This window comes from Artemia sp. Qi Xiang Cuo, chromosome 4 (genome assembly GCF_049724085.1).
Source record: "Artemia sp. Qi Xiang Cuo chromosome 4, ASM4972408v1, whole genome shotgun sequence".
Lineage (NCBI taxonomy): Eukaryota > Metazoa > Arthropoda > Branchiopoda > Anostraca > Artemiidae > Artemia > Artemia sp. Qi Xiang Cuo.
The window spans coordinates 77,128,938-77,151,027 of NC_142797.1; the positions used below are offsets into that span (position 1 = coordinate 77,128,938).

Here is a 22,090-nt window from a genome sequence, read left to right on the forward strand (position 1 = left end):
TTTTCTTTGAAATGCAAGAGTCGAAATATTTCAATGGTGTTTGATTGTGGTTTACCTTGTCATAGTTACATTCTTAAGATTTTTCAAAATTCATTTTGACTTTTTGTCATTATAATGCAAGACATGGAGTATTTCAGTAGTGTTTGGTTGTGGTTCACCTTGTCAAAGTTACATTTTCTTGATTTTTCAAAGTTGATTTGAATTTAATTCGTTTAAATGAAAGAGTTGGAATATTTCAGTAGTGTGTGGGTGTGGTTTACCCTGTCAGAGTTACATTTTCTTGATATTTCAAATTTCATTTTGAATTTCTTTCCTTGAAATGCTAGAGTTGGAATATTTCAGCTGTGTTTCGTTGTGGTTTACCTTGTCACAGTTACATTGTCCTGATTTTTCAAAGTTTGTTTCGAATTTCTTTCGTTGAAATGCAAGAGTTGGAATATTTCAGTAGTGTTTGGATGTGGTTTACAGTGTCAAAGGTACATTTTCTTGATTGTTCAAAGTTAATTTAGAATTTCTTTCGTTGAAATGCATGAGTTGGAATATTTCAGTTGTGTTTCGTTGTGGTTTTCCTTGTCACAGTTACATTTTCATGATTTTTCAAAGTTAATTTTGAATTTCTTTCGTTGAAATGCAAGAGTTGGAATATTTCAGTAGTGTTTGGTTATGGTTTACCTTGTCACAGTTACATTTTCTTGATTTTTCAAAGTTTATTTTGATTTTCTTTCGTTTAAATGAAAGAGTTGTATTATTTCAGTAGTTTGTGGTTGTGTTTTACCTTGTCACATTTACATTATCTTTATTTTTCAAAGTTCATTTTGAATTTCTATCGTTGAAATGCAAGAGTTGGAATATTTCAGTAGTGTTTGGTTGTGGTTCACCTTGTCACAGTTACATTTTCATGATTTTTCAAAGTTCATTTTGAACTTCTTTCTTTGAAATGCAAGAGTTGGAATATTTCAGTAGTGTTTGGTTGTGGTTTACCTTGTCATGGTTACATTTTCTCAATTTTTCAAAGTTCATTTTGAATTTCTCTCGTTGAAATGCAAGAGTTGGAATATTTCAGTTGTGTTTCGTTGTGGTTTACCTTGTCACAGTTACATTTTCTTGATTTTTTCAAAGTTCATTTTGAATTTCTTTCGTTGAAATGCAAGAGTTGGAATATTTCAGTAGTGTTTGGTAGTTGTTTACCTTGTCACAGATACATTTTCTTGATTTTTCAAAGTTCATCTTGAATTTTTTTAGTTGAAATGCAAGAGTTGGAATATTTCAGTAGTGTTTGGTTGTGGTTTACCTTTTCAAAGTTACTTTGTATTGATTTTTCATAGTTAATTTTTAATTTATTTAGTTGAAATGAAATAGTTTTAATATTTCAGTCGTGTTTGGTTGTGGTTTACCGTGTCACAGTTACATTTTCTTGATTTTTCAAAGTTCATTTCGAATTTCTTTCGTTGAAATGCAAGAGTTGGAATATTTCAGTAGTATTTGGTTGTGGTTTACCTTGTCACAGTTACATTTTCTTGATTTTTCAAATATAATTTTTATTTTATTTCTTTTAAATGAACGAGTTGGAATATTTCAGTAGTGGTTGGGTTGTGGTTTACCTTGTCACAGTTACAGTTTCTTGATTTTTAAAAGTTCATTTTGAATTTCTTTCACTGAAATGCAAGAGTTGGAATATTTCAGTAGTGTTTGGTTGTGGTTTACCTTGTCACAGTTACATTTTCTTGATTTTTCAAAGTTCATTTTGAATTTCTTTCGTTGAAATGCAAGAGTTGGAATATTTCAGTAGTGTGATGTTGTAGTTTACCTTGTCACAGTTACATTCCCTTAATTTTCAAAGTTCATTTTGAATTTCTTTCGTTGAAATGCAAGAGTTGGAATATTTCAGTAGTTTTTGGTTGTGGTTTACCTTGTCACAGTTACATTTTCTTAATTTTTCAAAGTTCATTTTGAATTTCTTTCGTTGAAATGCAAGAGTTGGAATATTTCAGATGTTTTTGGTGGTGGTTGACCTTGTCACAGTTACATTTTCTTGATTTTTCAAAGTTCATTTTGAATTTCTTTCATTGAAATGCAAGAGTTGGAATATTTCAGTAGTGTTTGGTTGTGGTTTACCTTGTCACAGTTACATTCTCTTGATTTTTCAAAGTTCATTTTGAATTTCTGTCGTTGAAATGCAAGAGTTGGAATATTTCAGAAGTGTTTGGTTGTGGTTTACCTTGTCACACTTACATTTTCTTGATTTTTCAAAGATCATTTTGAATTTGTTTCGTTGAAATGCAAGAGTTTGAATATTTCAGTAGTGTTTGGTTGTGGTTTACCTTGTCACAGTTACATTTTCTTGATTTTTCAAAGTTCATTTTGTATTTCTTTCGTTGAAATGCAAGAGTTGGAATATTTCAGTAGTGTTTGGTTGTGGTTTACCTTGTCACAGTTATTTTCTATTTATTTTTCAAAGTTCATTTTGAATTTCTTTCGTTGAAATGCAAGAGTTGGAATATTTCAGTAGTGTTTTGTTGTGGTTTACCTTGTCACAGTTAAATTTTCTTGATTTTTCAAAGTTCATTTTGAATTTCTTTCATTGAAATGCAAGAGTTGGAATATTTCAGAAGTGTTTGGTTGTGGTTTACCTTGTCACAGTTACATTTTCTTGATTTTTCAAAGATCATTTTGAATTTCTTTCGTTGAAATGCAAGAGTTGGAATATTTCAGTAGTGTTTGATTGTGGTTTACCTTGTCACAGTTACTCTTTCTTGATTTTTCAAAGTTCATTTTGAATTTCTTTCGTTGAAATGCAAGAGTTGGAATATTTCAGTAGTGTTTGGTTGTGGTTTACCTTGTCACAGTTACATTTTCTTGATTTTTCATATTTCACTTAGAATTTCTTTTACTGAAAAGCAAGAGTTGGATTATCTCAGTAGTGTTTGGTTGTGGTCTACCTTGTCGCAGTTACACTTTCTTGACTTTTCAAAGTTTATTTTGAATTTCTTTCGTTGAAATGCACGCGTTGTTATATTTAAGTAGTGTTTGGTTGTGGTTTACATTGTCACAGTTACATTTTCTTGATTTTTCAAAGTTTATCTGAATTTCTTTCCTTGAAATGCAAGAGTTGGAATATTTCAGTAGTGTTTGGCTGTGGTTTACCTTGTCACAGTTACATTTTCTTGATTTTTCAAAGTTCATTTTGAATTTCTTTCGTTGAAATGCAAGAGTTGGAATATTTCAGTAGTGTTTCGTTGTTGTTTACTTTGTCAGAGTTACATTCTCTCGATTTTTCAAAGTTCATTATGGATTTCTTTAGTTGAAATTTGTTTTGTCGTGCTTTACCTTGACACATTTAATTTTACTGTTTTGTGTTAGGTTAGGTTAGGATAGATAAAGTTATATTAAGGTTAAGCTTGGGTAGTCTAGGTTAGCCTACGTAGACGCGCGTACGTAGGCTAACCTAACCTAACCTAACTTAACCTTAATCTAACTTGATCTAGCCTAACCTAACCTAACAAAAATCAGGAAATTTAACTGTGTCAAGGTAAAGCACGACAAAACATATTTCAACGAAAGAAATTCAAAATGAACATTGAAAAATCAAGAAAATGTAACTGTGACAAGGTAAACCACAACGAAACACTACTGAAATATTCCAACTCTTGCATTTCAACGAAAGAAATTCAAAATGAACTTTGAAAAATCGAGAAAATGTACCTGTGACAAGGTAAACCACAACCAAACACTTCTGAAATATTCCAACTCTTGCATTTCAATGAAAGAAATACAAAATGAACTTTGAAAAATAAAGAAGATGTAACTGTGACAAGGTAAACCACAACGAAACACTACAGAAATATTCCAACTCTAGCATTTCAACGAAAGAAAATCAAAATCAAATATGAAAAAACAAGAACAAGTAAATATCACAAGGTAAAACACTACCAAACACTACTGAAATATTCCAACTCTTTCATTTCAACTAAAGAAATTAAAAATGAAATTTTAAAAATCAAGAAAATGTAACTGTGACAAGGTAAACCACAACGAACCACTACTGAAATATTCCAACTCTTGCATTTCAATGAAAGAAATTCAAAATGATCTTTGAAAAATCAAGAAGATGTAACTGTGACAAGGTAAACCACAACAAAACACTTCTGAAATATTCCAACTCTTGCATTTCAACTAAAGAAATTCAAAATTAACTTTGAAAAATAAAGAGAATGTAACCGTGACAAGGTAAACCACAACGAAACACTACTGGAATATTCCAACTCTTGCATTGCAACGAAAGAAATTCAAAATGAACTTTGAAAAATTAAGAAAATGTAACTGTGACAAGGTAAACCACAACCAAACACTACTGAAATATTCCAACTCTTACATTGCAACGAAAGAAATTCAAAATGAACTTTGAAAAATTAAGTGAATGTAACTGTGACATGGTAAACTAAAACAACACACTACTGAAATATTCCAAGTCTTGCATTTCAATGAAAGAAATTCAAAATGAACTTTGAAAAATCAAGAGAATATAACTGTGACAAGGTAAACCACAACGAAACACTACTGAAATATTCCAACTCTTGCATTGCAACGAAAGAAATTCAAAATGAACTTTGAAAAATAAAGAAAATGTAACTGTGACAAGGTAAACCACAACCAAACACTACTGAAATATTCCAACTCTTGCATTTCAAAGAAAGAAATTCAAAATGAACTTTGAAAAATTAAGTGAATGTAACTGTGACAAGGTAAACTACAACAAAACACTACTGAAATATTCCAACTCTTGCATTTCAAGGAATGAAATTGAAAATGAACTTTGAAAAATCAAGAAAATATAACTGCGACAAGATAAACCACAACGAAACACTACTGAAATGATCCAACTCATGCATTTCAAGGAAAGAACTCCACAATGAACTTTGAAAGATCAAGATAATGTAACTGTGACAAGGTAAACCACAACCAAACACTATTGAAATATTCCAACTCTTGCATTTCAATGAAAGAAATTCAAAATGAACTTTGAAAAATCAATAAAATGTAACTGTGACAAGGTAAACCACAACCAAATACTAGTGAAATATTCAAACTCTTGCATTTCAACGAAAGAAATTCGAAATGAACTTTGAAAAATCAAGAAAATGTAACTGTGACAAGGTAAACCACAACGAAACACTACTGAAATATTCCAACTCTTGCATTTCAAAGAAAGAAATTCGAAATGAACAAAGAAAAAACAATAAAATTTAACTGTGACAAGGTAAACCACAACCAAACACTACTGAAATATTCCAACTCTTGCATTTCAACGAAAAAAATTCAAGATGAACTTTGAAAAATCAAGAAAATGTAACCATGACAAGGTAAACCACAACCAAACACTACTGAAATATTCCAACTCTTGCATTTCAACGAAAGAAGTTCAAAATGAACTTTGAAAAATCAAGAAAATGTAACTGTGACAAGGTAAACCACAACCAAACACTACTGAAATATTCCAACTCTTGAATTTCAAAGAAAGAAATTCAAAATTAACTTTGAAAAATCATGAAAATGTAACTGTGACAAGGTAAACCACATCGAAACACAACTGAAATATTCCAACTCTTGCATTTCAACGAAAGAAATTCGAAATGAACTTTGAAAAATCAGGAAAATGTAACTGTGACACGGTAAACCACAACCAAACACTACTGAAATATTCCAACTCTTGCATTTCAAAGAAAGAAATTCAAAATGAACTTTGAAAAATCAAGAAAATTTAACTGTGACAAGTTAAACCACAACCAAACACTACTGAAATATTCCAACTCTTGCAATTCAACGAAAGAAATTCAAAATCAAATTTGAAAAATCAAGAGAATGTAACTCTGACAAGGTAAACCACAACCAAACACTACTGAAATATTCCAACTCTTGCATTTCAACTAATTAAATTCAAATTAACTTTTAAAAATCTAGAAAATGTAACTGTGACAAGGTGAACCACAACCAAACACTACTGAAATATTCCAACTCTTGCATTTCAACGAAAGAAGTTCAAAATGAACTTTGAAAAATCAAGAGAATGTAACTCTGACAAGGTAAACCACAACCAAACACTACTGAAATATCCCAACTCTTGCATTTCAACGAAAAAAATTCAAAATAAACTTTGAAAAGTCAAGAAAATGTAACTGTGACAAGGTAAACCACAACCAAACACTACTGAAATATTCCAACTCTTGCATTTCAATGAAAGAAATTCAAAATAAAATTTGAAAAATCAGGAAAATTTAACTGTGAAAAGGTAAACCACAACAAAACACTACTGAAATATTCCAACTCTTGCATTTCAACGAAAGAAATTCAAAATGAACTTTGAAAAATCAAGAAAATGTAACTGTGACACGGTAAACCACAACCAAACAATACTGAAGTATTACAAATCTTTAATTTCAACGAAGGAAATTCATAATGAAATTTGAAAAATCAAGAATATTTAACTGTGACATTGTAAACCACTTCCAAACACTACTTAAATATTCCAACTCTTGCATTTTATTGAAAGAAATTCAAAATGAACTTTGAAAAATCAAGAAAATGTAACTGTGACAAGGTAAACCACAACGAAACACAACTGAAATATTCCAACTCTTGCATTTCAACGAAAGAAATTCAAAATGAACTTTGAAAACTGAAGAGAATGTAACTGTGACAAGGTAAACCACAACCAAACACTACTGAAATATTCCAACTCTTGCATTTCAATGAAAGAAATTCAAAATGAACTTTGAAAAATCAAGAAAATGTAAGTGTGATACGGTAAACCACAACCATACACTAGTGAAATATTCCAACTCTTGCATATCAACGAAAGAAATTCAAAATGAACTTTGAAAAATTAATTGGATGTAACTTTGACAAGGTAAACCTTGACCAAACAATACTGAAATATTCCAACTCTCGAATTTCAACGAAAGAAATTCAAAATGAACTTTGAAAAATAAAGGGAATGTAACAGTGACAAGGTAAACTACAATAGCACACTACTGAAATATTCCAACTCTTGCATTTCAACGAAAGAAATTCAAAATGAACTTTGAAAAATCAAGAAAATGTAACTGTGACAAGGTAAACCACAACCAAACACTACTGAAATATTCAAACTCTTGCATTTCAATGAAAGAAATTCAAAATGAACTTTGAAAAATCATGAAGATGTAACTGTGACAAGGTAAACCACAACCAAACACTACTGAAATATTCCAACTCTTGCATTTCAATATAAGAAATTCAAAATGAACTTTGAAAAATCAGGAAAATGTAACTGTGACAAGGTAAACCACAACCAAACACTACTGAAATATTCCAACTCTTGCATTTCAACGAAAGAAATTCGAAATGAACTTTGAAAAATCAAGAAAATATAACTGTGACACGGTAAACCACAACCAAACGCTACTGAAATATTCCAACTCTTACATTTCAACGAAGGAAATTCAAAATGAACTTTGAAAAATCCAGAAAATGTAACTGTGACAAGGTAAACCACAACCAAACACTACTGAAATATTCCAACTCTTGCATTTCAACGAAAGAAATTCTAAATGAACATTGAAAAATTAAGAAAATGTAACTGTGACATGGTAAACCACAACCAAACACTACTGAAATATTCCAACTCTTGCATTTCAACGAAGGAAATTCAAAATGAAATTTGAAAAATCAAGAAAATGTAACTGTGACAAGGTAAACCATAACCAAACACTACTGAAATATTCCAACTCTTGCATTTCAACGAAAAAAATTCAAAAGGAACTTTGAAAAATCAAGGAAATGTAACTGTGACACGGTAAACCACTACCAAACACTAGTGAAATATTCCAACTCTTGCATTTCAACGAAAGAAATTCAAAATGAACTTTGAAAAATCAAGAAAATGTAACTGTGACAAGTTAAACCACAACCAAACACTACTGAAATATTCCAATTCTTGCATTTAAACGAATTAAATCCATATGAACTTTGAAAAATCAAGAAAATGTAACTGTGAGAAGGTAAACCACAACCAAACACTACTTAAATATTCCAACTCTTGCATTTCAAGGAAAGAAATTCAAAATGAACTTTGAAAAATCAAGAAAATGTAACTGTGACAAGGTAAACCACAACGAAACACTACTGAAATATTCAAACAGTTTCAATTCAAATAAATAAATTCAAAATTAACTTCTAAATATTAAGAAAATGTAAATGTTAAAATGTAAACCAAAACCACAAAATATTAAAATATTTCAACAATAAAATTTCAACGAAGGATATTCAAAATGTATTTTGAAAATCATTAAAATGTAACTGTAACAAGGTAAACTACAACACCAAACAACTGACATAATCCAACTATTGCTTTTCAACAAAAGAAATTCAAAATGAACTTTGAAAAATCAAGCAAATGTAACAGTGACAAGGTAAACCACAACCAAACACTACTGAAATATTCCAACTCTTACATTTCAATGAAAGAAATTCAAAATGAACTTTGAAAAATCAAGAAAATGTAACTGTGACAAGGTAAACCAAACACTACTAAAATATTCCAACTCTTGCATTTCAATGAAGGAAATTCAAAATGAACTTTGAAAAATCAAGAAAATGTAACTGTGACAAGGTAAACCACAACCAAACACTACTGAAATATTCCAACTCTTGCATTTCAACGAAAGAAATTCAAAATGAACTTTGAAAAATCAAGAAAATGTAACTGTGACAAGGTAAACCACAACCAAACACTACTGAAACATTCCAACTCTTGCATTTCAACGAAGGAAATTCAAAATGAACTTTGAAAAATCAGACCTTTGGAGGGGGAGGTGCCGGGGGAGGAGGTCGTTCTGTGTCTCAATGCACAAAAAAGTATAAAAAATGGGGGAGGGAAGGGGAGGGGAGGATGGGAGGAGGGGAGGGGAGGAGGAGGTGGGAGGAGGAGGAGGAGGAGGAGGAGGAGGAGGAGGGTAGGGGAGGGGGAGGAGGGGAGGGGAAGGGGAGGAGGAGGGAGGAGGGAGGAAATGGAGGGAGAGGGGCCCCTTTGGGCCCCGGGGGGGGGGGGTCTTGGGGAACCTTGAGGGCCGGGGGCCCTTTGGGAGCCCAGTGGACCTTTGAGGACCGGTGGCTTCCTTCGGGGTTGGGGTAGAGGGATTGGAACCCTTTGGGGTTGGGGTAGGGGGATCGGAACCCTTTTGGGTTGTGGTATAGGACCTTACGACACTGTTAAAATCGAACTTGTGTATCATAACGACCACAGAGTTTTACCCTCAAATTCTCTTCTATAATCATCTTTTAGAATGTCTCTAACTGTTTCGCCGAAATAATTCCATAAAATGGTTAAAACGGTTTCGCCCAAATAATCTCTAAACGTAATTTTAGCGTGTTCCTTTTGTTTAGCATCCCTATGCTTTCACATTTGAAATTACAAAAGAAACCCTTTCGCGCGATAAGTTCAAAACATTTGGTCGGAAACGATTCTTCTGGAAGAACTCCAAATTAATTCCCTTTCGTGAATCAATTCTCTTTAGAACAACAAATTAATTCCCCTTTCATGTCAATCAATTAATCACGACATCATCTGTCATTTGTGATCTAAACTTTGCCCGGAGACATTTCTCTTGGTAGAACTCCAGACATTAATTAACTTGACGTCATCTGTCAGACATTAATTAACCATACCTGGAAACAATTTGATTAATGACTCAATAATCCATGAAAGTGACAGAGTTCCTGTTTTTCCATTTTCACTGACAAAGACCATAAATGTGACAAAGTTCCTGTTTTTCCTTTCTCACTGGCAAAATCCATAAAACACACATAACCATCCAAGAAAACAGACATAAATGTGACAAAATTCCTGTTTTTTCATTCTCACTGACAAAATCCATAAAACACACATAATTTGATGTTGACAACCATGAAAAACATCAAATAAATCAAACAACACTCATAACCATCCATGAAAACATCCATAAAAGTGAGAAAATTCCTTGTTTTTCAAGTGAGAAAAATACTGTTTTTTCATTCTCACTGACAAAAACCATAAAAACAGACATAAATGTGAGAAAGTTCCTGTTTTTCAAATTCTCACTGACAAAAACCATAAAACATCCATAACCATCCATGAAAAACATCAAATAAATTGACCAACACACATAACCATCCATGAAAACAGACATAAATGTGACAAAATTTCTTTTTTTTCAAGTGAGAAAAATACTGATTTTTCATTCTCACTGACAAAAACCATAAATCAGCCATAACCAACCATGAAAAACATCAAATAAATTGACCAACACACATAACCGTCCATAAACACAGACATAAATGTGAGAAAATTTCTGTTTTTCCAAGTGAGAAAATTCCTGTTTTTTCATTCTCACTGATAAAATCCATAAAAACATACATAAATTAAGTAAAAAAATTGTAGGTGGCAGCAGGGTGTTATCGTGGGGCTGGTACCCCCCTTTCTACTTACATTAAAGGCTAAAAGGGAAAAATATGCTACTTCATTGATAAGGCGGGGGGGGGTGGACTGGCCCATAAAACAAATTGGGATGCTAAGCCACCCTGTCTAAAAAACGAAATACTTGATACACCAGTTCAAAATGTCGACAATCCACAAAAATAGAATGCAGAAGTAAAAAGACCACATAATATTGAAAACAAGATGTGCGAAAATGATTTTCCGGAAACATTTTCAGAAAATAAAAAACTTCAGAACACTTATACCGAATATGAGACGCTAACAAGTACATATCAAAAAGAAGCACTGATTATTCGAGAGAAAAATGACACAAAATTTATTGTACGCGCTTTTCCTTATAAAGTTCGAGAACTTTTAGCACAGTGAGAAAGACCAAATATTGGAATTCAATTCCCATTCGATGACGTTCTATTCAATATCAAACAGTTCGTGGTAACGAACTGTAAGTAAGGAGCGACCCGGCTCAATGGTAACCGAAACTCTAAAAAACGGAATTTTGGTACCAATAGATACATCAAAAGAATCAGATTTTGATTTTGATTTCAAAAATATAAGTTTCATCAAGTTTAATTTTACCCATCAAAAGTTAAGCGCCTGAGACAATTTGGCTGATTTTTGAAAAAAGGGGGAAAGACCCCCTAAAAGTTATAGAACCTTAATGGAAATCACACAATCATATTCCTTGTATCATATAACCCTAATTCAGTGGTTTTAAGATCCTATCTAAAAAAATGTTTTATTTTGCATTTTTTGCCAGAAGAAAGAACACGGGTGCGTGTTTATTTGTTTTTGTTTTTTTTTTCTTTTCCCCAGGGGTAATCGTATTGACCCAGTGGTCCTACAATATCTTAAGAGGGCTCATTGGAACGGAAATGAAAAGTTCTAGTGCCCTTTTTAAGTGACCAAAAAAATGGAGGGCAACTAGGCCCCCTCTCACGCTCATTTTTTTCTCAAAGTCACCCAATTAATATTTTGAGATAGCCAATGTGTTTAGCATAGTCGAAAATCTAATAAATATGTCTTTTACGATGATTTAATCACCCACAGTTCACCGGGGAAGGGCTGCAATTTATGAACTTTGCCAATTGCTTACATATTGCATTGGTTCTTGGGAAGTATACAGACATTTTAAGGACGTTTTTTTTTCTGGTGGGGGGGGGGGGGGGGGGGCAGGAGGAGGGGATTACTCGGGAGAATATTTCCGTGGAGGATGTTTCTTTGGGGTAAGGGACATTTCTATGAAGGGGGCGCCGGATTTCCAAGCATTATTTAAAAAACGATCAGAAATTAAATTTAAAAAAACAAGTACTTTCAACTGAAAGTAAGAAGCAACATTAGAACTTAAAATGAATAGAAATAATTACGTATATGAGGGGGTTCTCCCCCAAGTCAATACTTCGCTCTTTACGCTACAGTTTTTTTTTTAGTGCTTTCAAAAGAGCTATCTATTTTAATTAAACGGCCTTTGTGATTAAGGGGTTTGTGAATTAAATTTTTTTTTAACTTTTAACGTAAGGAGCGTTGTATTGACTAAGGGTAGAACCCCATCATATACGTAATAACATATACGTAATAAAAAAAAATCAATAAAAAAAACAATGATACGGCTCAATAGTAAGCGAAACTTTTAAAAACGGAACTTTGATGTCAATAAATGTATCAAAAGAATGGGCTTATAATGCTGATTCTAGATATATGAATTTTATTAAGTTAAGTATTACTCATCAAAGGCCACGAGCCTCAGAAAACTCACCTGATTTTTTAAATAGGGGGGAAACATCCCCCAAAAGTGAAAAATTTTTAATGAAAATCACACCGTCAGATTCAGCGTATCAGAAAACCCTATAACATAGGTTTTAAGCTCATATCTGCAAAAATCTGCAACTTTGTATTTTTTTGCCAGAAGAAAAATATACGAATATAGAAGTTCGTTACGTAAGTTAATTTTTAAATTACGTCAGAACCAAATTTAGAGACAGCCATTTAGCAAAAGAAAAGTAAAATTTTTATGCAAATTTCGTTTACTTATTCAATGACAGCGAGCCAAAATAAAAGCTGCATTAACTAAAAAACGATCAGAAATTAAATAAAAAAAACAATTTTTTTAAACTGAAAGTAAGGAGCGACATTAAAACTTGAAACGAACAGAAATTATTCCGTATATGAAAGGGGCTGTCCCCTCCACAAGGCCTCGCTCTTTACGCTAAAGTTTGACTCTTTCTCACAACTATTTTTTAAAACAATAAAAAACTTTAGCGTAAAGAGCGAGGCGTTGAGGAGGGGACAGCCCCTTTCATATACGGAATAATTTCTGTTCGTTTTAAGTTTTAATGTCGCTCCTTACTTTCAGTTTAAAAAACTTGTTTTTTTTATTTAATTACGGTAAAAGTAAAGAAAACAAAAAGAGAGAAAAAAGATGCAAAGCGAAACTGCAATTCAAGAATTCAATTTTTATTTAACGACGAATTAATTCCTGATACGACAAAAGTAAAGAAAACTGAAAGGGAAAAAAGAAAAATTAAACGGAAATACAATGAAGAAATGCAGTCAAAGATGATGGACACAGGAGTCCAATCCAAATTTAATGATGATATAGGTTGCACGATTGAAAAATTTGAGAAGAGTGAAAAAGAATAAATAAATACAAAAAAGAACAAAAGTTGGAGATTCAACCTGCAGTGGCGATAAATAAAAAATTAGATGGGCTCTGCCTAGCTAACATAAATAAAATAAATTTTAGGGGGGACAAAGAGGTCCAAGACCCACCGAGAAATTTATAAAATTACAATAAGACAAAAAAGCTTAGGAGGGAGGAGACCTATTAAGAGAAACTACAGATAATCATGGAATAGAATCGACTTGTTAACAACGGGTTACGGAAAGATTTGGAGGTACTGAATTTCGGGTTGGATTGAAAAAATTTTGGTAGGAATCTGAGACTGGTTTTGTCAACTCAAAAGATATTCTGATCCCTTATGGGGGGAGGAATCCCTTGGGGAAGATTCCCTGGGGGAAGAGGTGAAAGACTGCCATTTTCCTCAATGAACAACTGGCGGACAAGTTGTGATGCCTTTACTGAGGCTTACCTTTTCCAGTCTTCTATTATATCTTTAGCCCATATCGACGAGCATTATTCATTCGATTATCTTAGGGGATGGGACCCAGAAAAAATCAATTCAGGGTTCGCTCAAAAAATTACTTCATTTCCCTGTAGCCCTATAGTTTTCAACGGCCATTATATTTTCGGTCTTGGATTACTTCAATTTATGCCAAGGGGCAATTTGCGTTTTAACCCTTGACAGGCCACTATATGAACGAATACCAGGAAAAATCTACAACGCTTCCCATGTAATCTTTAGGTCAGACTATTGACGAAAAATTTTATTTTTGCATGATTTATTCAAAATTGTCAATTTTAGACCATGTTGTAAAAATACGACATTAGCCTCTCGAATATATAAAAATGGGGCATTTTCACTTGGTGTGGAAGGCTTTAAAAAAATTGTTTTTGGCAGTAAGGCACAGTGGAAGGTCATATTTTTCGCATTCAAAAGTGGTATATCCCGATTTGCACTCTTTGCAGCGGCTCTGCTTTTCAGTCTTTTTTGGCCAGTGATCAAGTCCATCGGCTTGAGCAGATATTGCCGGTCGGATTCGATTGCGACTTCGAATGGGGCTGGGCCTGGGACTATCTTCAACATCTGCGGATGGTCTACCACGTTTACGTTGGGGTATCACACGCGCCGATGCATACAACCCTGCAGCAACTTCAGACCTGAAGGCTCTCAAGATCATCGGTTCGTCTGTCCTTGAAGTCAGTACTTTGACGTCTGACCTGAAAAGAAGCCAGCTATTGCAGACTGCTGTGTCAATAAGCCACCAGAAGATTCTCATATACCATTTTCGTGTCCGAAGATTAGTTCGGCACATCTCCGCCAGCATGTCTGCTAAATCTACGCCACCCATATGAAGGTTGTACTCATAAACAATGGCTGGCCTTGAAACTTCAACCCTGGATTTACCCTTAACGTTCCAGTGTCTGCACGTATCCTATGGCGTTATTCCTGCATACGTTGAAGCCAAGCAAACCGTGTTGTTATCTAACCATTTCACTACAATAACGCCCGAATGAATGTCAGTCTTGTAATCTGACGTTCCTCTCTCTCGTTTCTTCATTTCTCCATCTGTGAGGATCGGGCAGCCCTTCAGTCGCGCTTTGTTCAACGTACCAATACAAGGGAATTCTTTAATTTTGAGCAAACTCATTAGTTTCAAGCTCGAAAACCAGTTGTCAAAGTAAATCTTGTAGTTCATTTTCTCTGGCAAGGTACTCATCAGCCGTAAAACTATGTTGCCTCCGACTCCAAGATCTGGCTTTATGTCATTTTCAACAAGAGTGCCCTTCCCTTGGTAAACTTCAAAATCATAGACAAAACCTGACACACCGGCTCTTGTGAACACTTTTATTCCCCACTTCGTCGGCTTTTTCGGTAGTTATTGTCTCAAGTTGCTTCGCCCCTTGAAAGGAATCATTTGCTCGTCAATTGAATGGTATTCTTCGGGGCTGACTTCAAGAAACTTGGAACGGATATGACTCAGGACGGGTCGAATCTTGTATAGCTTGTCAAATCCTTGTTCTCCAGGTTTCTTAGCTTTATTGTTGTCGTTGAAATGGAGAAAACGTTTGATCTTGTCAAACCTTTGTTGGCCCATCTTGTCGGCAATTTGAGGGTATCTGGTGGCTACTTCCCAGTGCATTCGATAATAGGGAACTTTTATCACTCCCAATAATAGAATAATGTTCATGAAAACTTTTAGCTCTTCGGCAGTGAGGCAGAGGTTGCATCCCTCAGTTTGAAGTGCAAAGACGTTACTTTGTTCAACTATCAGCTCAAGAAGTTCATCGTCAAAGAATTTTTGGAAGTATTTCCGTGGAGTCTCCAAGATGCCCGGAACTTGGCGAGGCTCTCCTTTCCAAGACAGATCAACTTTTTCTATCTCTGCTTTTCTCCAGTCGAATTTTTCTTGGACTTTCTATTTCTTCTTTGATTTTCCAGTGCTTGTTGTTACCGGTTGCTGTTGCTGACTGGAGGGTGGAGTTTCCCCCGAGTCATCGTCACTGGGTTCAGTGTTAGCCTCCACGTCATCCTGTTCCAAGAAGAAGTGGAGATTGTCCAGTAGAGGCAACAAGTCTGCATCAGGATCATAGATAAGATCTTCTGGAGAGAGGAAGTCTGGATCATTGTCATCATCATCGTCGGACAAATCAGACAACATGTCTTCTCGAATGTCAAAAATATACTTGGCCGCCTCTTCTGCGCCAATTCGGCGATTTTGAGCTCGTTTTCTTAGTCTGTCGTAAGATTCCGCCATCTAGAAAGAAAACAAAAATTAGACATATGAAACACCCTGTCTACTCAATGATCCACCAATCCTGAGGGGTGCTTTGAGCTACTATGTAGGAGGGACTCCTCCTACATAATAGCTGATGTAAAATTATATTGTTTTCTTCACCCTTTTTATTTTCTTATTTAGTTGTTTGTTTCATAATTTTGAGCCACGATCGTCCGATGTTGTATTTTTACAACAGGAGGAAGTTTATCTTGCTACTGATCCAAATTCTTGCTTATTTCGTGAGTTTCAACTACAGTAATTCTAAACGGTATATATTTTATACGCATATGACATGCAAGGAATCTTCCACCTTTTCGTTTTGTTTCCAGTTTCTAGCTTAGAAATTGCCTACCTTTTTATTCGTTTTTCTTATCCCTTGGTTTGGTGACTCACTGTTTAGGCCACATGTCACACAGCAGCTCCCCGAAGGTATCAATCGACTGCCATCTTTCAGCCCCAACGAAAGATGTTGATAAAAGCAGTATTTTTTTACAGCAAGATGGCAGTCCAAGCTCGAAAAGTACAGATTTGTTTTTTTACAACAATTGCCTGTGTAGGGTTAATTGAGATGTGGTGTTGTTTCAACCGATGGAAATTAAGACGCTTGTGTAGCCAATTTTTCATGATGGCTGGCATCATTGAATGTGCCAGATTTGTTTTTCTTAATCATTCTATGCACGATTAAGTTCTACAAATTGTGTGGATTCTTCCTTCTTCGAAATCCCAAGATTGAAATGAAGAATGCTGGACAGAGAATAGTTTTAATTGGTGTGTTAATTTTATTATTTTTTATATCAGAGTTTCCAGCCAATCCACCGGATTAGCGGCCATCTATCTTAGGAGGGAAGTGTTGGAACCTTCGGTTTTTATTTTCAGATAAATGTCCTTATTTGTTTCTTTTCTTTTTGGTTCAGTAATTATTCCCTTTCTCCTTTGTGGTAATTATTAATATTCTCTTAATATTGGTTACGCCATTTTTCTTTCTTTAACTGCGTAGGCCCTTAAAACCACGAGGCATAACTGCGCAGTTTTACGGGTGACTCATCACGGCTAGAAGTTATTTTCAGATAACAAGTTTGGTCCAAATTAACGGGGGTAAGAAAGGGGTATAAAATTGATTCATTCGAAGTAAGGTGGTAACTGCCAAGGATTTATTGGCTGGAAAAGTGTTTCTGCTACCTGCAGTATATACGTGGCTGAACCTTCTAGGGGTAGAACTTTTATTTTATTTATCAGTTCTTATACAAACGTGAAAGTGAATACAGTAAGAAATCTTTTCTTTATAATCTTTGAAATTTTAGCCTAGGTGGAGTCTGGAAGCCTTGAGACAAGCTGAGATTATATTATTTGACATAGGAAGAGAGTCCTATACGCAGCGTGGGACTGAAAAGGGAATTTGGGGGGGGGGTGTTAATCTTGGTGCTTGGGGCCACATAGTGTGACACTTTTGAACCCCCAAGGAAAGTACTCTTGTCAGAGAACCCTGACGGTTTTGTAAACCGCGCAGAGACGACAAGCAGAAATCCCACCAGGTTTCTCTAATAGAATTAGAGGTTTCCCCAGTATAAGAGGGAATTGTCAAAAAACTTCAAATCCCCCTCCTTCCTCCATAATACTGCTGGCAGACGATTACCACGATACTACAGAATTTCCCGCTAGAAAAATTCTCCACGGGGAAGTTTTCCGTGGAAGCAACTTCCCACTGGGTGGAGGGGTTCCAGCAAAATTTTTCACGGAAGGGATGATTTCAGAAGTGATTGAAAAAATGATTAGAAATTGAATTCTTTTTCAAATAGAAGTATGCTAAGGAAAATCGTCCGCAAGAAATTTTATGGGGAGGATTTACAGCGAGGATGGAATTGTCTAGAGGGAGTTTTACGGGGGGAGGGGTATATCTTGAAAGGGAAAGCTTTCTACGGAGGAGTTTCCAGTAAGGGCAGGACATTTATCATGCAGAGGGAGCTCGAGCTACTAGAATTATTTGAAAAACGATCAGAAATTAAATAAAAACAAGTTTCTTCAACTCAAAGAAAGGAGCAACACTAAAACTTAAAACAAACATAAATTTTTGTGTATGTGAGGGAGTTGTCCCCCCTCGATATCTTGCTCTTTACCCTAAAGTTTGACTGTTTGTTCCAAATTTTCAAGAACGACTCCTAAAACACAGAGACTGTTTAATTATTATATGAAGCTTTTTTAGAAGTGCTAAAGGACTTTTTCCGTCAAAAGTCAACAGTGCTAAAAGTCGATCTAGCGTCTGGGAACTTTGTTAATACCCTAAAATGTGGCTTACGTCAATTTCCAAGTATATTAAGGTTCACGAGAGGGCATAGAGAGTAAGATTCTACCCAAAATCTTTGCCCACCAGCATAAAAACGCATATTAGCATACTTAATAGGCAAAAAGAATTCTAAGCTGGCCCAGACCTGCTTTGTGCAGACTGAATTTCAGCCGTAAATCATCCGAACCAATCAGATTAATTATCGCTTAAAGAGAAATTTTAGTTTTAGTCATATAACATTACAGATTATTTATGTCAAATTTTTATTTTTCTTAAGAATTTCAACTTTTTTAATGAAGTCGCTAGTGCCACACTTTCATTTTGGCACTAGCAATTATTAATCCTTCTGTTCTTATGTTAAAGGGTTGGCACCCGGCTTTACGAAGCTTCCCGTTCTTTTTGCCCGCAACAAAAGCTTGATATTCTGATTACTCTAAAGTATTTCTTTATATTTTCTGTTTATTTCACATATTCTTAATTAGTCACGGGCTCAATAAAATATGCATTAGATGATTTTCTTACCTGTACTGAAGCATCAATTTTGAAAGACAAATTTTAATTTCATTTAGAGCGAAACGGGTTCCGATACAATTCCTTGGTCCAGCCCCAAAAGGTAACCAGGCCATAGGATGATGCTTAAGCTTATTTTCAAGCTCGAATCTGAAAATATAAAGTGTTAAGCCCATATAGGTTTTACAGAAGCAGGCAGGGTTGCCACCGGTGACACTTTGGTGCCACTTTAGGCACATTTTTTTAAGTGGCACTTTTTGGGAAACGTGACACTATTGTGACACTTTTTAGCTAAAGTGGAATTGTTTTTCAAAGAAGTACTTTTTTACCAAAAAGAATTTTTTCAAAAAAACTGGAAGGAAAACTGTCAATGTAGAAGCATAAATATCCTTTTTTCTTTCATATCTCTATCTCTCTGTTTTCAGATTCAGAAACACTCTATTGCTACGCTTATGCTCCTTCATATTAATCGTAAATCTTATGCTTCATCATCATCACATTGATCATAAATAACAGCCATTTTGGAAACCAGCTGATTTATCACCACCAAAAAAAAAATATTGGACGCACTTCCTCCTTTTAGCTATTTCTCGGTCACGAAGTTTTGAGTATAATAAGTGATAATTTCCTTAAGTTTTTTCTCCCATGTACCTCTTATGAAGGATATCCTACAGTTTTTGCCAAATAAATTATTTGAAAGAGTTAGTGTCTGATCGACTATTAGTTGTATTTATCATAGGGTCATCAATAGCTGAGATCTATGGTCGTGGCATTCTGTTCAGTATTTTCAGATAAAAGTTTAAAATACCCAAACCTACTGTAATAATCCAGATAAACCATTGTATGGAATTATTTAAAAAAAACATTTTTCAAAACAAACAAAACTTATTTTGTGGAAACATTTTTTCAATTAATTTCTGTACGTTTTATATTGACATAGTCTTTTCAGGGAAAAAGAAAATAATGATTTAAATCTTTTCTTTTTTTAAGACTTTATAGTTTGGCCTGCTATTTGTATGCTGGAGAAAAATTTTCAGCAATTTTTAACAACATACACCCTTTTAAAAATCTGGACACAAATAGTACTGTTTAATTGAGTTTCATACCTCCTCTAGTTGACCTGAAGTGGAAACTTCATGCTATTCGCAAAAAAATCTGTTTACTTTCTTTGATAGCTTGGATAAACTTATGCTATTTTGATTTGGTTAAATTTTAAGAGAAGAATTAGCCTCGAAAGTTTGAACATAATACCCTCAGTCGTTAGTAGAGATGGGGGTCCGACTCCCACGAGTCACCCCTGCTGCCATCTACAATTTAGTTTAATGCTGTCAGTACACCAAATATGGGCATAGAGTCATTAGTGAGAATGATTGCGTAATCGGTCAATGACCTCTTTCTCCAGGTGTGTTTTTGGCACGCTCTCAACGAATGTCAAGGTCAATGTTATTGTTGTTATTCGAGGCAAAATGTCAAGGTCAATGTTGTTGTTGTTTTGAATAGAGTCATTAGGGAGAACACGTGGTTAGATGTTATGATCCGGAAATAGTATTTGTTATTGTTATTCGAGCCAGATGTTATGAGGTTCCGGAAAACAGTTAATTAATGTCTGACAGATGACGTCAAGTTAATTAATGTCCTTGCATTTCCAAAGAGAATTGTCACCGAGAAACAGTTAGATCACACATGATGTCATGATTGATTGATTGACACAAAAGGGGAATTAATTTGTTGTTCTATAGAGAATTGATTCACGAAAGGGGAATTAATTTGGAGTTCTAACAAGAGAATCATTTCCGAGGCAGATGTTTTGATCTTAGCGCGCGAAAAGGTTTCTTTGTAATTTCAAATGTGAAAGCACAGGGATGCCAAACAAAAGGAACACGCTGAAATTCCGTTTAGGGATCATTTGGGCGAAACTGTTTTAGACAGGTTATGGAATTATTTTGGCGAAACAGCAAGAGACATTTAAGAGATGATTTTTGAAACAATTTTGGAAGAGGTTTTGGGTGTGGTCGTTATAATACACAAGTTCCATTTGAACAGTGTTGCGAGGTCCTCTACCCCAACCCCAAAGGGTTCCAATCCCCCTACCCCCACCCCGAAGGAAGCCCCCGGTACTCAAAGGTCCCCCAAGCTCCCAAAGAGCCACCGGCGCCCCCAAAGGCCCACCCAGACCTCCAAAGGCCACCCCCGGGCCCCCCAAAGGCCCAACGAGCTCCCAAAGGACCAACGGGGTCCCAAAGGGCCCCCAGCCCCCAAAAAGGCCATACCCGAGCCCCGAAGGCCCTCCCTGGTCCCCAAAGGTCCACCAGACCCCCAAAAGCCCTCCTTGTGCCACAAAGGCCATCCCCGGGCCCCCAAAGCCCCATCGAGCTCCCAAAGGACCAACGGGGTCCCAAAGGCCCTCCACCGGTCCCCAACGGTCCCCCCGGCCCCCACCGGCCCCCCCGGACCTCCACCGGCCCCCCGGTCGCCCCACACCCCCCCGGGCTCCCAAGGGCCCTCCCCCCGGTCCACAACGGTCCCCGGGGATCCCAAAAGACCACTCAATCCTCAAGGGCCTCCGGAGCCCCAAACGCCCTCCCTGGGCCCCAAAGGTCCTCCCCCGGTCACCATACATGCACACAAAAACTTACACACACACAAAAACTTACACACACACAAAAAAACTCACACACACACACACGAAAACTTACACACACACGTCAAAACTTACACACACGCCAAAACTTACACACACACACACAAAAACTTACACACACACACAAACACAAAAACTTACAAAAGCACACTAAAAATAACATCCACACAAAAAATAAAATGAACACAAAAAAATACACACACACACACACACACAAAAATCACACACACACACACACACACGAAAACTTACACACACACACCAAAACTAAAACACAAACACACACATACACACACACACACATACACAAAAACATAAAAAAGAAACCAAAAAAACAATCAAACACACAAGCAAAAACACACAAACACATAAAAAAACACAAACACACCCACAAACCAAATAACACACACACACACACAAAAACTTACACACAAGCCAAACTTACACACACGAAAACTTACATGCACACAAAAACTTAAATGCACACAAAAACTTACACACACACACACACACAAAAATTACACACACAAACACACAAAAACTAAAAAACACACACGCCAAAAATAAAAAACACACAAAAAATTAAACAAACACAAACAAACACACACAAAAAATTACACAACAACACAAAAAAAATAAAACACACAAGCAAAAAAAATTCCACACACACACACACAAACAAAACTAACACACACACACACACACGAAAACTTACACATACACGCCAAAACTTACAAACACAAAAACTTACACA

At 35.4% G+C, this 22,090-nt stretch overlaps 1 protein-coding gene and 1 long non-coding RNA gene across 3 annotated transcripts in view; one reads left to right on the plus strand and one right to left on the minus strand.

Moving 5' to 3' along the window:
* The window catches only part of LOC148953451 (uncharacterized), a 135,654-nt gene that overhangs the window by 96,169 nt on the left and 17,395 nt on the right, over nucleotides 1-22,090 (plus strand). The window lies entirely within an intron of this gene.
* The window catches only part of LOC148953452 (cytochrome P450 3A56-like), a 179,851-nt gene that overhangs the window by 32,642 nt on the left and 125,119 nt on the right, over nucleotides 1-22,090 (minus strand). For both annotated transcript variants that reach the window (XM_089088543.1, XM_089088544.1), the window contains exon 8: nucleotides 18,708-18,845. In XM_089088543.1, coding sequence (XP_088944669.1) covers nucleotides 18,708-18,845 — 138 coding nt within the window. The remainder of the gene's footprint in view (nucleotides 1-18,707; nucleotides 18,846-22,090) is intronic.